General features: G+C 42.5%; 1 protein-coding gene across 2 annotated transcripts in view; it reads right to left on the bottom strand.

The window, feature by feature from the left end:
* Positions 1-5,087: 5,087 nt before the first annotated feature.
* The window catches only part of KAT14 (lysine acetyltransferase 14), a 33,063-nt gene continuing 20,946 nt past the window's right edge, over positions 5,088-17,204 (bottom strand). For both annotated transcript variants that reach the window (XM_073557448.1, XM_073557447.1), the window contains 5 exons: positions 13,561-14,108; positions 13,168-13,304; positions 9,714-9,889; positions 6,732-6,922; positions 5,088-5,772 (listed from right to left, as the gene is read on the bottom strand). In XM_073557448.1, the coding sequence (XP_073413549.1) occupies positions 5,599-5,772; positions 6,732-6,922; positions 9,714-9,889; positions 13,168-13,304; positions 13,561-14,108 (1,226 nt within the window). In that variant the 3' untranslated portion in view covers positions 5,088-5,598. The remainder of the gene's footprint in view (positions 5,773-6,731; positions 6,923-9,713; positions 9,890-13,167; positions 13,305-13,560; positions 14,109-17,204) is intronic.

Below are 17,204 nucleotides of genomic sequence, written 5' to 3' on the forward strand. Positions count from 1 at the left end.
AACTGCCGTGCCCCACCACAAGGAACATGTATTTCTGATGTCACTTATGGCATGAATTATAATGAATTTGTTATCTGCCCTCAATCGGGTTCCCTACAGGTAAAGATCAGACCAATTTTGAAAAAGTTGGTGAAGCTAGCCAAGATTGGAGAAAAACCATCAAAAGTCAGTATTATTTGTTTAACTACGATGTTAGGCAATCCCTGCAGGTGTTGCGGCTGTTGAATAGCTGCGAGACATGCAGGCGCAGGGACTCGAACATATTATTCAAGCACGCTAAAATCACTCGGTTACCACCTGAGCATGCTCGGACAACACCTTAAGTGAGCACGTTCGCTTATCACTAGTCTCTACCTATACACACGTATAGGGAGAGAACAGTTAGTCACTAATAGCAGGTGGATAGAGGGCGCCGGGGACCCATCCTTGCTGGAGATTAGTCGGACAGGTGCTTCTCTCAACCCACTGGCACTAGATTTTAAAGTATGTTTTTCTCTGAAATGCTGCATCATTTCAGAGTCAAACATATATGGCTGAGATTACACAGCCAGTGCCTGATACATGCTGCCCATGAATCAGGTATGTATCAGACATCAGGTTCTCCTTAAGGTGAACCTGTCAGAAGGATTTTAATCAATAAACTACGGACATTGTCACGTTGGCAGTGTAAGGCTAGTTTCACACTAGCGTATGGAGGAGCTGCGGACTTCCTCCATGAAGCACCACCCATTGCTGCGCCTCCTCCGTTCAGCTCCGCCTCCGTCGACATGCGGCCTGCTTACCCTATCTTTAGCATTGGGTATGCAGGCCGTGCCGATGTATGCGGATGCCTCCGCATGCGTCGTTTTGACAGTACGGCAACCTGCGCCGAACGCAATGTGTTGCATTTTGTTGCGGTCGCCGCACCTTCAAAAAGACGCAAGCGTCATCCATATCGCTATGTTAGACATGTAGCATGGCATGATTATCCAGCCTGCTCAAGTGACAGTCACCACACAGAAGTGGAAACACACGTGTCAGGACACCCAAACAGCAGCAGTGAGGCCTTTTAGGTTCATTCCCACTACGAGATTTTGGGGAATTTTTGATGTGGAGTATTTTCCTAAAAATGCAAGTAACCCATCTTACTTAATAGGTGAAAAAAAGGTGCAGAAAATCAGCAACGTTAAAAACTCACCAAAAGCTCATCGAAGGAACACAGCCTAGGGTAAGAGTGATGAAAATTTTGAATTGTAGAATAAATGGAAAATCTATTAAAATTACTCAAGCAGTTCCAACGTTTTAGCAATAAAACCACACTAATGGGTTCGTCAGCTTTAAAGATGTATATTGGGTCTCAGCTGCCAATCTGTGAATTTTTCATTTTTATTATATTTGTCTCTACAAATCCTTGTGCCGTCCTTTTATAGGACTACACAACTCCACATTCTGCACCTGTTCTCCATGTGCTGCCTTCACGACTCATCATCTTTCCACTGTGAAGCATTGAATACCTTTGTTATAGGTCTAAAATCAGAGGTATAACAAGGGCACAAAGTAATGTGATCCCTATTATAAGCCAGTACTACATGGCTCCTGAATCCATGGAACCTTTCCATACATCCACACAAGACAAAAACATTTAGGGACCTCATAATTCTGTTTGTTTGTTTTTTAACTTTGGCCCATTTTTGGATGAAAAAGATGCACAAAACCCAATGAACCACAAAAGCAGAATGTTTTACAAAAGTAAACAAGTTAATTTATTAATTTTGAACATAAGTCCTCAAATGAGAGGATATTTCATCAGCATCTACAATGAATGTGTCTGTAGTAACATGGAAATACTTGAAAGTGGCTCCCACTAGATAGATGAGAGTAGCCAAGATGGTGGAAACCCACCATGACCTAGACTGCCCACCAGAATGGAGGGATGGTCTCGCATCTCTAAATGACAGACAGATCTTCAGCGCTGCCTAAAACATTGAATCAAGCATCAGGCCAAGACTGACGGCGTCCATGTAATTAGTGGTATTCTCTGCATACAGAACCCCACTAATCTAGCTATTATCGCCCATCCAGTGGACAGATGATAGCTTGTAGGAACACCTTTTAGTTTTTACACAATGGACACTTGACCCAAGCACTTGAATTGAAATGAATGAGCCTCAATCGACTGTCATATTATTCTTGAGGTTTATGGATAATCCATAGTAAAATCCCACATATATGGTAACATAAAAATGACGATCACACAATATTTTTTTTAAATGTTGTCTGGACTGGGGTACTGACTAGTAAAATAAAATTCTTTAAAACATGAATCAACCACGAAAATGTAGGATGATATTGAAGCCCACGGGACTACAAGCAGAAAACTAAACACTAAAGCCACTGGCTAATTAGCCACGACAAGTCTCGTGGGACGTCTCTTCCCCCGGACTAGTCCCGGCCTCTGGTGCTGTAATGACACCATTTTGGCATATTTGACATCATCTTCACTGTTCCCCTCTTTCTCTTGAGCAGATGCACAACATCCTGCTCTGATGTTATAACAAGGGACAGGACAGATGATGTCAGTAAAGCCAAGAGGACACAATAAGATCACCCGAGGCTGGGACTGGTCAAAGTGTTTTTGCCAGTCATCACAACAGAGTTTTCTCAGTCCACACACTTATTAAAACGTATGATTTTGGGTCCTTGCAAAACCTGTTTCCTTTAATAAGAGGACTAATAATCCAGTATTTTATCAAAACTACAGCATGGAGTCCAGTAAGTGCTGAAATCAGGGTCTCAGCTCGTACTTTATGCAGCCCACAGACTGGAAAGCATAAGCCTAATTCCCATGATATGATTTCAATAGATGGTCTGTCCTTAGGCTACGCTAGCTAACATTCTCCACTATCAATATGTGTTTGGAACCTCTGGGTCCTGTATGGATGAGCTGAAGGGGCTGCATTACTTATTATGTATACAGCTATGGAAATTTATATTCTATGGTGAAAATTCAATGCAAATACAGCTGGGATCGAGCTGTTGGCAAACGGTCACATTATTTTGGCTTAGACAACATTCCCTTATATTGAGTATATTCACATAAACCATTCATCTGTTGTAGCGGCAAAACGTTAAAATTTGCCATGTAATCCCATCTGGGTGCCAGCCGCAGACATACCTAAATGGTGCTTATGGGGACCTTCTTTACAGCCAAATCATTACCTGTAAATGTAAATTCGCTAATGATAGCCATAAATATATACAGGTGTGTGGCCCCAACTTCATCCGTCCTTAATAAACTATTTCCATATGGTGGTGTGCTCGAATCACATGTTCGAGTCCTCGTGGCTGCATGTCTCGCGGACGCCTGTTTGTTATGTAATCCTTGCAGGTGTTGCAGCTGTCAAACAGTCACGAGACATGCAGTCGTGGGGACTCGAACATGTGATTCGAGCACACTGAAGACCTTCTGTTAGCACCCGAGCATGCTCAGATAACAGCTTTTCCGAGCACGTTCGCTCATCACTATCGCCTACATTTTATGTTGGGGGAAAAAAAATAAATAAATGCAGCTGCAGGACTATCCTCGCCAATGGACGGCAAGGTGACGCCAGCTCCATAATTTTACCATATAGTTCATGTGATGTGTACTTTGTGGGTTTGGGTCATGTTTAGCATTGGGAGGACATGGCAAACTTACACCTTATGAGGAATATGCAATGTCAGCTTAGCAATACCAGATTTTTTTTTTTCTTGCATTATTTAACAAAATTGGTTTCTAAATACATTTTTCCATGATAAATCTGATGCGTGCTACTGAACAATTCATGTACACATATCGGACACTGCAAGTAATATTTCGGAGAATAACTACTGTCCATGCGAGAAATCCCAGCGAGAGCAGAGCTGTACCTGTAAGGCTATGTTCACACAGTTTTACTATATGGTTTTTTTTTTTCTGCAAAAAAAATCCATAGTTGAAAAAAAAATGCTTTTTTTGTGTAGGTTATTGCAGTTTTTTTTAATTGCATTTTTCCTCCTTCACTTGATTCAATTGTCAATTTTGGAACAATTTTACTTCCCCACTGAAATGATTAGGAAGATTACACTGGTCAACAGCATTTTTGGTGCCAAAGATATTTCATCGAATTTAGGGTATTTTTGGGGTGCTGATTCTGAATATGTCATCAGTTTTGCCAGATTGGCTCAAGTTTTTGAGATTTTTGGTATCTTATTTATAGCACTTGTTGGTAAATGCGACGCATCATCTCATTAATTTCTTTGGATTAGTACTTGAACTGAGCAGTTCTCAATATAGTTTTGTGTTAATTAGTGTTCTAAAAGTTTGTTCATAGCTTGATTTTTGCACTAACTTTATGTTGTTGTCTGTTTTCCAGTGAAAAGCATGAACTCATCATGAAGAAGTTGTCTTAACGATCCAGACTCATTCTGTTACATTTGTGGTGAATACACACTGCCAAAACATAGAAGAAACATAACAGACTTCGTAAAAAAAGTGTATTTTGCCTATTTTGGGGTTATGCTTGGGGACCAAGACAAGTTTTGGGCACCACACATAGTGTGCAAAGCATGTATCGAATTATTACGAAAATGGAGCAAAGGACAAAGAAAAAGCTTCAAATTTGGTGTTCCAATGGTGTGGAGAGAGCCAAAAAATCATCATGATGACTGTTATTTATGGTAAACACAGGTACAGGCACATCTTCACAATGAGGGACAGGCCTTCTTGCAGATTCCATGTTACTCCCATTTTCGTTTCTTATGCTTATTGAATCCTTGCACTTGCACTGCACAGAAATAACAGTCATCATGATGATTTTTTGGCTCTCTCCACACCATTGGAACACCAAATTTGAAGCTTTTTCTTTGTCCTTTGCTCCATTTTCGTAATAATTCGATACATGCTTTGCACACTATGTGTGGTGCCCAAAACTTGTCTTGGTCCCCAAGCATAACCCCAAAATAGGCAAAATACACTTTTTTTACGAAGTGTGTTATGTTTCTTCTATGTTTTGGCAGTGTATATTCACCACAAATGTAACAGAATGAGTCTGGATCGTTAAGACAACTTCTTCATGATGAGTTCATGCTTTTCACTGGAAAACAGACAACAACATAAAGTTAGTGCAAAAATCAAGCTATGAACAAACTTTTAGAACACTAATTAACACAAAACTATATTGAGAACTGCTCAGTTCAAGTACTAATCCAAAGAAATTAATGAGATGATGCGTCGCATTTACCAACAAGTGCTATAAATAAGATACCAAAAATCTCAAAAACTTGAGCCAATCTGGCAAAACTGATGACATATTCAGAATCAGCACCCCAAAAATACCCCAAATTCATTAAAATATTTTGGACACCAGAAAAAAAAATTTTTTTCGTTGACCTGTGTTATTGAAGTGGTTTTTCGTGTGGATCTGGAGCAGATTCAGCTCCTAACTACATAAAAATAAAAAACTGTGAATCTACCCTAATACTAAAGGTAATTTAGAGATTTGTTACACAGGGCTTGAGGCCGCTGCTGGTTCTAAAGTGTCCTAAAGCATTTTGTGGCCAAAAAGCAGAAAACCAAAGCCGTCATGGTCGTCCTTGTGATCACCTTCTTAGCCGCAGTGAAAAAGCGTGCTTGCATTCCTTGCTGTCTATGGGAAAGTACTTGTCATAAAAATCTAAGACGTACTCTTCAGTCTTGAATCCGAACTTCTGGTACAGCAGCATTGCCGGATTGTTGGCGGACACGTGTAGGGTCACATCTTTCCCCATGCAGGTCTGTTGGGAAGGAAAATAAAATGGAAGCAGCTTAGATTTTAGAGGCAGAAGACAACTGAGGTGTGAGAGAATTAAAAAACCTTTACTTCATTAAAAACAATTAATTAAATGCCACAAAAAAGGAACAGATCAAAGATACCTACAGCACAATCAACAGCTACATGAAAAACCTAAATAACCCTACCACACCTGATGATTATGGAAAATATCCACGCGGGTAGGCATACGAGCAGAATGCATACAAAAGGGTCCTGGACCATTATACTCTGGAAATACCCGAACTCACCCTGTGTGTTTGGATCCCCTTACCTCACATTGCTGGCCCTAAATAACTCTAAACCATACTGCTTTTCCTACATGATATTTTTCTGTTCATTAAGGACCTCGGATGGGATGAAGAATTCGTGAGGAGCTAAAACATTATCAGGCCAAGAGAGAACAGTCCAGTGTGACTCTTCAGAGAACTAGCACCTCCCCTATGACTCTTTACTGAAAATGTGACTATAGCGTGAACAGGGAATCATACATGGAAATGGATTTCGAGAAAGAGTGACCATGTTGTCTCGAAGACTCAGACTTTCACTTCTCGCTTTTTCAGCTATGTCTGACATGGTCTTGAGGCCACTTCTTTTAGAGAAGTTTAATACTGTATATACCTGAATAGGAGCCAGAAGGGGTTACACAGTTATGCGCCCACCCCGACACACATTTCAGTGTCTTCCTTCATCTGGTTGTGGGCGAAACACGTCGGGGTGGGTCCAGGTAACCCTTTCTGTTACCTACGATAAAAATGACAGACCTCTCCATTCTTTGTAGGTGGGAAAAATTGCAAAATCGACAGTGTATCAAACACTTATTTTCCCCACTGTACATAAAGATTTGTTGTGCCTGTGGTGTCTACAGCAGCTTGTAGACAATTAGCGATCTGATGAACAGAATACATAGGATTCATTGGTTACCTGAATAAGGTGGTAGATCATAAATGTGGCTATTCCAGCTCGCCTCCATTCCGGATGGACAAATAGAAAAGAAATATAGGCCTCATTGTATTTGACATCGGGCACCATGAAACCGAAGGCAATAATAACCTTTTTGTAAAGGACCACCACACTGAAATCCGGGTACTGCAAACACTCCGAGACATCAATACCTGGAAACACAGGAACGTGTCACCTCACCATTCTGATTAATGAGTAACTTTTCTTATGTGATAGTGATATGTGAAAAATGTGATGACTGGATGTTTGGGTGCTGATACCCCTCAGTGATCACTAAGGTGAAGGGGCAGAAGGGCTGAGCTGAGCTGAACTCGTCAGAAACAACTAGGAACAGAGCCCATTCACTTTAGGGATTATTCCCAGCATCTGGATCTTTGATGATCAAAACTGCTGACACTGTGACAAGTCAAAAGTTTTAGAGAAGGCCAGGTACGCTTTAGGTCATGTTCACATGTTGCAGAAAATGTATGCTGCAGATTTGGTCACAATCGGTGTTACCTGTGGATTTGGCAGTGGAATTTACCCTATGCCAGTTCAAAGAATTGCTAAGAAAATTAGCGAACGTATCGGCAGCGTGCTCTCAATGTCATGCAAATATTTTCCACAAAGTATTGGGTTTTGAAAACCCATTCACGTGCACTGTGCTGTAAATTGATGCAAATTTGCCTTGCAAGTCTTAAACGAGTTAACATAGCCTTAAATGGGTATTCCCATCTCCAGGATCCTATCCTAATATGTAGTAGGTGTAATAATAATAATATTAGTAAACTAGATGGAGGCCCGCTGCTATCGCATTTGGAGGGCGGTAATGTCACGACGGGGACAGGCTTTGCAGCGTTGAGAATCTCTCCCCCATGTGCTCACCCACCTACCCACTCTCTCTTTCCCCATGTGCTGACTTCTCCCGTCTGTGCTCTCTTCTTTGACCTGTCTACCCCGTGTGCTCTCCCCCTTGTCTGCTGTCCCTCTCCTTCCTGTGCTGTGTTCTCCCCTAATGTGCTGTCCTGTTAGAGCTGTCTCCCCCTGTGCTCTGTCTCTCTCACCCCTGTGTCTGACCATGTACAAAACATACAGCTCCTGGGCAGGGAAGGAAGCAAAAGACAATACTGACATTACAACAGATCGCAGAGGATACATTTTGTGAGGTAAAATATTGTTTAAAAACAGCCAGTGAAATATTTTACCTCACAAAATGAATCCTCTGTGATCCCCTGCTGTATTGTCAGCTGTCGGCACTAAACTGAAACGGCGTGTTTACACACAGTGACAGTTCAAAGGCAGGACGCGCACAGTCCATCCTGGTGCGGGAACTTACACCTGGCCATGACGGACTGTGCACGTCCATGGTCTAGACATTAAGGGGTTAATGTGACTGGCTTCCTCTGCCTGTAGACATGTCGCGCATCTGCCACCGGGATCAGCCGAATGACTCACTGCACCTGCGCGTAATAAGTGCAGGCGCAGTAAAATCAGACCGCTGCCATCTTTGTGCAGACAGACAGCGGTGGTCACATTAAAACGGTGCATGTGCTCCTCCTGTACAAAGATGGCGGCAGTCAGTGAATCATTCGGCTGATCCCGGCAGCAGCGTGTTTGTGACGGTGTTACGCTGGTGGTACCGCGTAAGAGGTTGCGTGAGTGTGAATGAGTGTGTGAGTGAGTGTGTGGTACGATGGTGTTCCGCTGGTGGTACCATGCAACAGGTTGGTACCAGCAGCAATTTCCATATTGAGACACCCATCACTTGGGTGATCCAATAAGGCGGTTGGTGAACTTCCTCCGCTTGGAATTCTGGGATACGGTGACATCTGGACAAAACAGGAAATGAAAACATTACAAGGCAATTATATAAATAGATACCTCCAATTAGAAATGTAGTATAGTTCTTCTGATTCACTATGTCGCTTACCCCATGTTCAGGGCATTGCAGTAACTTAGGGTGGTTTCACATTAGCGCTTTTTAAGCGCACGCACGGCCGGGGGTAGCTCCGCCCCCGAGCCGGCTCTCTGCCCGGCGTGCCCGCCCCTTGCTTGTAGCGCCGCCTCCTAGCGCACAGCGGCGCCTGCGATCGGCGCACCCCATCTTTAGCATAGGGTGCGCAGATCGTGCGCAGGCCGTGCGCTAGTTGCGCTTTGACCTGCGCTGCGCACTTTTGACGGTGCGCCGTGCGCGCCAAAGTCAAACTTTCCGGATTTTGGCGCGCACGGCGCACCGTCAAAAGTGCGCAACGCAGGTCAAAGCGCAACTAGCGCACGGCCTGCGCACGATCTGCGCACCCTATGCTAAAGATAGGGTGCGCCGATCGCAGGCGCCGCTGTGCGCTAGGAGGCGGCGCTACAAGCAAGGGGCGGGCACGCCGGGCAGAGAGCCGGCTCGGGGGCGGAGCTACCCCCGGCCGTGCGTGCGCTTAAAAAGCGCTAATGTGAAACCACCCTTAGATGGTAATCCATGGTTACGACCACTAGCAATTAACTCACTATATGAGTGGTTATAACCATGGATGTCTAAGCTACTAAAATGCCCAGGGGTAAGCGACATAGCGAATCAGAATAACTATACTACATTTCTAATTAGAGGTATTTGCTAATATTATTACTATTACACCTACTACATATTGGGATAGGGTTTTGGAGATGGGAATACCCCTTCAAAGATTCGTGTCCTAAGACCCCAACAATCGATTTATAGACCCCAGAACAGTGCACAGATCCGGAGACAGGAGCGCACAGCTCGGCTTCTATAATGCAATGCCTTTTGTTGTACAACATTTAAAGTATGTCACCGTTAATAAAGACATCCAAAGTGAAAATTACCAATGTAAACTATGACCAGACTGAGCCAGCAGGGGATACTGGGCAATTTGAGTTCAGAAGTTGCAAGAAATATAAATGCAATTTTAAAAACATGACCATGAGAATAAATGTGTCACACTGCTTCCTTACCTGGCCAGAAAAATTCATGGCATATGGAGTTTATTGTGGGGACGTGGCCAGGACGGACGTAGCTATAGTCAATAGGGGACTGTGGTTCGGCTTCCCAGCTGGGATCATTTCTGTGGGCATAAGCCCTGATTTGGGCCAAAAGCTGCAGTCTGCACGGTCTGGTCTCATAGTCACGTCTGAAAGAGAAAGATAGAAAAATAGATGTATATAAAAAGCATAAAAAGATTAAAAACTAGAATAATACTCCCCTCAAAAACTTTGCACTGTCCAGACACTAAGCATATTTGTACAAATGTACGATTCCTCTCTCATTATGGCACGGTTTACAGTCTATAGCCAAAGGTTTGTGAAGGCGCATAAAAAAAAAAAAAAAAAAGTATTTTTTCCAAAAAATAGCACCCCTTTTGTCTATGGGCACTTTTTGGTATTATCGCTCATACCTATTTAAAGGGAAACATCAGAAAAAAAACTATTTTTTAAATCAGGATATAGTATTATATGTATTTGAGTCTAGGACAGTCCTCGTAGGCTGGCAGCCATTAAAAGAAGGACATTTCTTCTGTTAACAAGTTGTTAAATGGTACGACTTATTATAGGGTAGTTTGGGTTCAGCTGAGGTGCTGAATCAAGTCTCCAAAGTAGACATGAAAAAAAGGGGACAAAATTGTCGGTACCCTTCTATTAAAGTAAGAAAAACCCACAAGGGTCATTGAAATAACTTGATACTGACAAAAGTAATTTTCAATATAAATTTACTGAATATCAGGTAATGAAAATCAGACATTGAGGTGAAAATAAAACAAACTAATGAAAATGACCTGTACAAAAATTCTGGTCCACAGGTATTGTGGCCCACCTCTCATGAGCAGACTGCTCCAGCGGTCTCAGATGTGAAGGCGCCTTCTCCAGGCTGTAGATTTCTGCTCTTTCAACAGATGTTCAATAGGGTTGAGATCAGGGTGCACAGAAGCCACTTCAGAGTAGTCTAATGCTTGGCTCTCAGCAATTCTTGGATGTTTTTAGCTGCATTTTGGATCATTATCCTGTTGGAGGACCTGGACCTGTGATTCAGACAAATTTTCTGACACTGGCCAACACATTTCTCTCCAGAATGCCTTAATAGTCTTGAGATTTCATTGTACTCTGAAAACAGATTCAAGACACCTGTGCCAGATGTAGCAAAGCATCCTCAAAACAAAACCTAGCCTCCTCCATGCTTTGCAGTAGGTACAATGTTCTATTCTTTTTATGCTTCATTTTTGCATCTGTGAACATAGAACTTATGTTACTTTCCAAAAATCTCCAGTGTTGTCTCATTTGTCCAAAAGGACATTCCACCAGAAGCTTTGTGGCTTGTAAATATGCATTTTGCAGTTCACCTCTAATCTCTTTGGAAGTTGTTTTGGGCTCTTTGGTCACAATACTTATTTATCCGTCTCTTCAATTTGTCATCAATTTTCCTCTTGAAGCCAAATTCAGCGCAGTGGTCTTCAGTCCCATATACCTTAAAATTCTAAATAATAAGTAAAACTGTAGTAACAGGAACATAAAGCTGTTTGGAGATGGTTTTATAGCCTTCACCTTTAACATGTTTGTCTATAACTTTCTAATCTCCTGAGACAACTCTCTCCTTAGTTTTCTTTGGTGCATGTTCGGTGTGGTAAACAATATGATACCAAACAGCACAGTGACTACTTTTCATCCTTAAAATAGGCAGACTGACTGATTACAAGTCTGTAGACAACTGTGATGCAAATTACAAAACACACATTAGTTTCATATGTCCCTATTGTTAAATTATTTCCAAACTTTTCTAGGAGTACCATCATTTTAATTAACTTGTTTTTTTTTCTTGTTTTTTTTTTGCTATTGAATCACAATTCCAAAGCAATGTCTGATTTTCTTAGATGATATTTAGAAAATTAGATATAGAATTTATTCTGTTGGTTTGAAGTCATTTCAGTGATTATTGTGGGTTTTTCTTACTTTAACAGAATATTACCAAAAATTATGTGTGTATAACATAGTTCACTGTTATGATTGATATTTGTTAGCTATAATACTACTGTATATATGTTTAAATATATTTAAAATTAAAAAAAATCCTCAATCCTCACCTTTTAAATCCATGGCTGTTACAGAGTCAGTGCTCCAGTGGTTCCCCAATAGTCTGTGTTTACATACCAAAGAAATGGCATACAGGCGCTAGATGGCTGCAGCCAATCATTGGCCTCATTTGTCAAAAGCTCATTCCTCAGAGGCGGTGCCAAAAATATGACAAGTGACTGCTGAGGTTTGTGGTGGGCTGTAGCTACATACATCTATGGCATACAATCGCTGACAGCATATAAACAAATGGAGACCAGTAAGAGCTTTGGAAAAGTTAAGAATTAAAAAAAAAAAAACTCCCCTTTTTCCTACTTACATTTTTTACTACTCTTTTACATGGACAGAATGGTACAAAACAAGGACTGAAACAACCAGGAAGGGCAATGGTAACGTCAATACTTGTCATAAACACACCTTTAATTGGCATATCTGGAAACATACCGAGCATTCTGTGCATTAAGAATAAGGAAAAACAAAGAACAAAAGCAACAAGGAAACAAAAGCTCCATAAATTGTACAGAGACAATCATAACGTTAGTGTGCTGCGTAACATACAAAACTCATGGGCAAAAAATTATTTAGCACCATGCTCTTTTTTTTTTTTTTTGTAGTGGAATATATGAAGTATCCTATTATTTTCTACACACCGAACTTCTGCCAAATGTACAATGCCCCCCCCAAAAAGCATTTTTAGTGTGTAGGAGGAATTTGTGTGCGCCATACTGGAATGGCGAGATAGACGGGCAAAACTCAGCAATCTGACCTGTTGGTTCCAATCGGCCTTTCTCATCTCTTCTCAGAGATCCAAGCAGAGTTGTACATTGGGCTCACAGAAACTCTACAACCTTTACACCACAAGCCCACCTTTATTATCAGGAGAGGCAGAAAAATAGCAGTATCGGCAGAGTTTAAATAGGCTTTCCAGCTAGATAAAAACTGTATTACATGTGTTTACAACTTAAATTGAAGCAATTGGACCAATATATGAAGTAATCGTTTATTTATCGATTGATCGGATAGGAGATAAATGGCCAATCATTGGGCATCCACCACTGGGACCCCCACTGCTCCCGAGAACAGGGCTCTGCAGAGCCGCCATCTGAAAAGAGTGGCTGTTGGGCTTGTACACCACCGCTCCATTCACTGTCTACGGGATTGCCAGACACAGGAGCGCTGAGAAGTGATGCACTTGTTCAATCACAGCTCCATCCATTTTTCAATTACCAATACTATATCCTTCACCTTATAAGACTAGTCTAACCTTTTATGTAACAAAAAAATCAATTTCTATTGGAAAGAAAAATGTTGTTTAATTCCGCTCTGTAGAGCAACTATAAACGCTTACCTTATGAATGGCTTCAGAATGCGAGCAGTGTAGGGACTAACTATGCTGAGGTCGGCATGTTTATCTTCCGCTGCTCCAAGCCGATACAAGAAACGCATAGCGGAGTGACAGACACCTTTGGTTGCGGGAACTGCAGTCTATCAGAAACAAAAAAAAAGTAGAAATTGACAAGGCAGAAGATGATCTGAATAAGGAAACAGAAGTGCTGGTAGTCATTCATCAGGCACACCAAAAATACTTGGCAAGATAGCGATGTCTACACTGATCCTACACGAACACCACAGCATCTTCTGTCTGGAACGATCCCAACTTGTTCTGTCAAAGCTCAGCATTCACAAAGCAATCTCCAAGATATTTCTCCCAAAACAAACTCGTCTACAAGCATCTTCTCACCTGATATCTATCCAAGATTCGCAGGTCCTTGCTTGTCGTCCTGTACACCGGACCTGTGGGTACCAGCCGAGACACCGACCCTTCCCTAGCTCCATAAACCCCTCCGACAAGCATAAGAGCGGCGTTCACTGCCTGATCCAAGTCAAAGAGGGGCAAACCTCTTTCTCGCTTAGCTTTACGGACAAGTAGCTTCTGCCTCAGCCTCCGTGCTTCTGGAGTCACGGCTACAGCACTGGGACAGGCCTCCAGACGCTTTAGGAGCAACTTTTCCTCATAAAGGCTGATAGCGTGGTACTGAGGAGTTTTATTTTTATCCTTCACTATGGGTTGAGGTCGTCTCTTGTCACGAGATCTATCTGCAGATGGGCCCTTGTGAAGTTCACCCTCACTCCGATCCAGTTTCTCCTCTTCACTTTCTATTTCTTGTTTCACATGTATAGACGACTTGAAAGTCTTTTGACACAAAGGGGCTGAATGTGAGATGTTAGGAGAAGGTAAATATTCCATCCCGGGATCGATGACACCATCAGCATCCATCTCCTCATCATCTGAAATCAAATTGGAAAGCAATTAACTTCCCGGTTTGCAAGAATGACTGATTAGCAACACATTAATAGTCAGGATATTGTACATTCACATGGTCCGAAGGTGGAAACATTGTAACAAGAACCATTTGCAGGGCCACAGAGTTTACCAATGCTTTGAAGAGCGTTGGGAACAATTTCAATCAGGAAATCACTATTGACAAAAAGGCTTGTAGTACCCTAGTCCAGCAACCATGTTGATTAGTCTGTGGCTGCCGGACCAGAGCCCTATGAACGTCCTCCTTCAGCATTCTCTGTGCGCCTTTTTATTATTAGGCTGGCCGACATCATTCGTTCCACATGACACAAGCATGATGTTGCATTGGGCCTTCTAATAAGAAAAAGGTAGGAAAAGATTCATAGGGTTCTGGTCTGGCAGCCTTAGCTTAGCGACATGGCCATTGGGCCAGGGACCTGCAAATCTTTTTGATCAACTCTACTGCTCAAACTTTATGAAGTGGTATCGTGAAGATTAGCAAGGATTAGTAGGACAACCACAAGCTACATTATGCTGCCAAGTAGTCATCGGATCTCCATCATCGTTGACCTAAGCCACTAGTGGGGAACAAATATAGACAAAGGGTTTTTAGTTACATTCATCACATGGCACAACACATCAAATCATACCATCGACGACACAAGATTATGCCACATATATAATAATACTGTTGCAGAGATTTTACAGGTTAAAGCAAATGTTTAATTAGTCAAATGCAGGTGAAATGATCCAGAAGAAGTGATCGAGTGTATAGAGATAAAATAAAACCAAGAACACAGAACGCAATCACTGATCTACAGGACAAACGTGAAATACTGTAAAGCCTTGTATTGTGAGGTAATGAGGTAAGCTGCCAGATAATGATGCCAAAAGGAATAGTTTCTCTCTATACATACAGTGGCTTACAAAGGTATCCACCCTCTTAGCTTTTTACCAATATTTTTTATATTACAACCCATGTTTTGTAATCCGATTTGTGTGTGATGCATCAACACTAAATAGTCTAAGTTGATGAAGTGAGAAAAATATAGGCATAAATTAAATCTATGGGATGAAATGACTAAAAATTGGCACTTACACACAAAAATTCTAAAGCTCGTTTTAAGCTTGTGGAATGACATATGGGAGATTTCCCAAATGTATCGAGGAAGGTGCAGTGGTCAGAGGAGACCAAAATTTTGGCCACCAAGGTAAACGCTATGTCTGGCGCCAAACCAACACAGTTCGTCATCCCAAGTACACTAACCCCAGAGTGAAACATGGTGGTGGCAGCAGCATCATGCTGTGGGGATGATTTTCAGCACCAGGGACAGGGAAAGTCTTAGTTACTCACCGGTTAACAGTATTTTTCAGAGTCCATGACAGCACCACCTGAGAGAGGGGATCCGCCCTCCAGGAACAGGAAATCCTACAGATACATAAGGGCGGCACCTCTCCCATGCATCAGTTGGTTTACAGAGCACAAGAGGACCGCAATGGTTAATAGCATAATTTATATACAATACTCTACACGACTATCAATTACCCGTGAACATATAAGAGAAAGAAGTGCACACCCAAATTAAACTAAAGGGAGGGAATGTACAGGTGCTGTCTTGGACTCCGAAAAATACCGTTAACCGGTGAGTAACTACGACTTTATTCGTTCGTCCATGACAGCACCACCTGAGAGAATTTCAGAGAGTAATAATTACTTTAGGGAGGGACTACAGCCTGCAGAACCCTGACACCAAAGGAGAGGTCTGAGGAAGCACCCAGGTCTAGTCTATAATGGTTATAAAAGGTGCTCGGAGAGGACCAAGTAGCTGCCTTACATATTTGGTCGATTGAGACCTCCGATCTCTCGGCCCAAGAAGTTGCCATGGCCCTGGTGGAATGCGCCCTCAGCTTGCCAGGGGCTGGTTTGCCTTTTGAGGTGTATGCTAAAGAAATGGCCTCCCTAATCCATCTCGCTAGCGAACTTTTTGAAGCCCTAAGGCCCTTTCTAGTGCCCTGATAGGAAATAAATAAGGCATTATCTTTTTTCCAGGGGTCGGTGACTGTCAGGTACTCTAGGAGACATCTCCTAACGCCTAGCGTGTGTAATTTCCTTTCCTTATCGTTCGTAGGATTAGGGAGGAAGGATGGAAGAATTATCTCCTGAGTTCTATGGAAACTGGAGGCTACTTTAGGCAAGTATGCCGGATCGGGCGTAAGAATTACCCTATCATCCCTGAATTGTATGTAAGGAGGAAGTCTAGATAGTGCCTGGATGTCACTCACTCTACGGGCAGATGTCAACGCCACCAGGAGGGCCACTTTAAGGGAAAGGTTTTTCGTGGAAGCTGATGATATAGGTTCAAACGGGGCCTCTGTCATGGCCGTAAGAACTAGGTTTAGATCCCATGACATAAATTTATTCCTCACCATCGGTCTGGACCTGCCTGTTGCTTTAATAAACCTATTGATCCAATGGTTGCTGGCGATGTTGCAGTTGAACAGTGCCCCAAGAGCCGACACCTGTACTTTGAGGGTGCTGGTGGAGAGTCCCATATCCAGACCTTTTTGCAAGAACTCTAAGATCTGCGCTATGGGAGTGGGCTGTCCAGCTACTACCCCTGAGCTCTGAAGGAATTTCTTCCAGATCCTGACGTAGATTTTTGTTATAACCGGCTTTCTGCTTTTAAGCAGGGTGTTAATTAGGGCCGGGGAAAACCCCTTCTCTCTTCGCAGTGCCCGTTCAAAATCCACGCCGTCAGATGTAGGCCAGCTACCAGAGGATGGTAAACTGTGCCCTGGGACAGGAGGTCTGGGATGTTTGGTAGGACCCAAGGGTCGGATACTGACATGGTCCTCAGGCATGAGAACCATGCCCTCCTGGGCCAAAACGGGGCGATCACTATAATCCTCGCTTTGTCCTTCCTGACTTTCCTCATCACCAGGGGTAGTAGAGCCAGGGGAGGGAAGGCGTATGCCAGCCTGAAGTCTCATTTGATTAAAAGAGCATCTACTGCCAGAGGGTTCTCCCTGGGATTCAGGGAGCAGAACTGAGGCACCTTCCTGTTCCCTCTGGTGGCAAAGAG

The sequence above is a fragment of the Dendrobates tinctorius genome, unplaced genomic scaffold, assembly GCF_039654945.1.
Source record: "Dendrobates tinctorius isolate UK_male_01 unplaced genomic scaffold, ASM3965494v1 ptg000250l, whole genome shotgun sequence".
NCBI classification, from domain to species: Eukaryota; Metazoa; Chordata; class Amphibia; order Anura; family Dendrobatidae; genus Dendrobates; species Dendrobates tinctorius.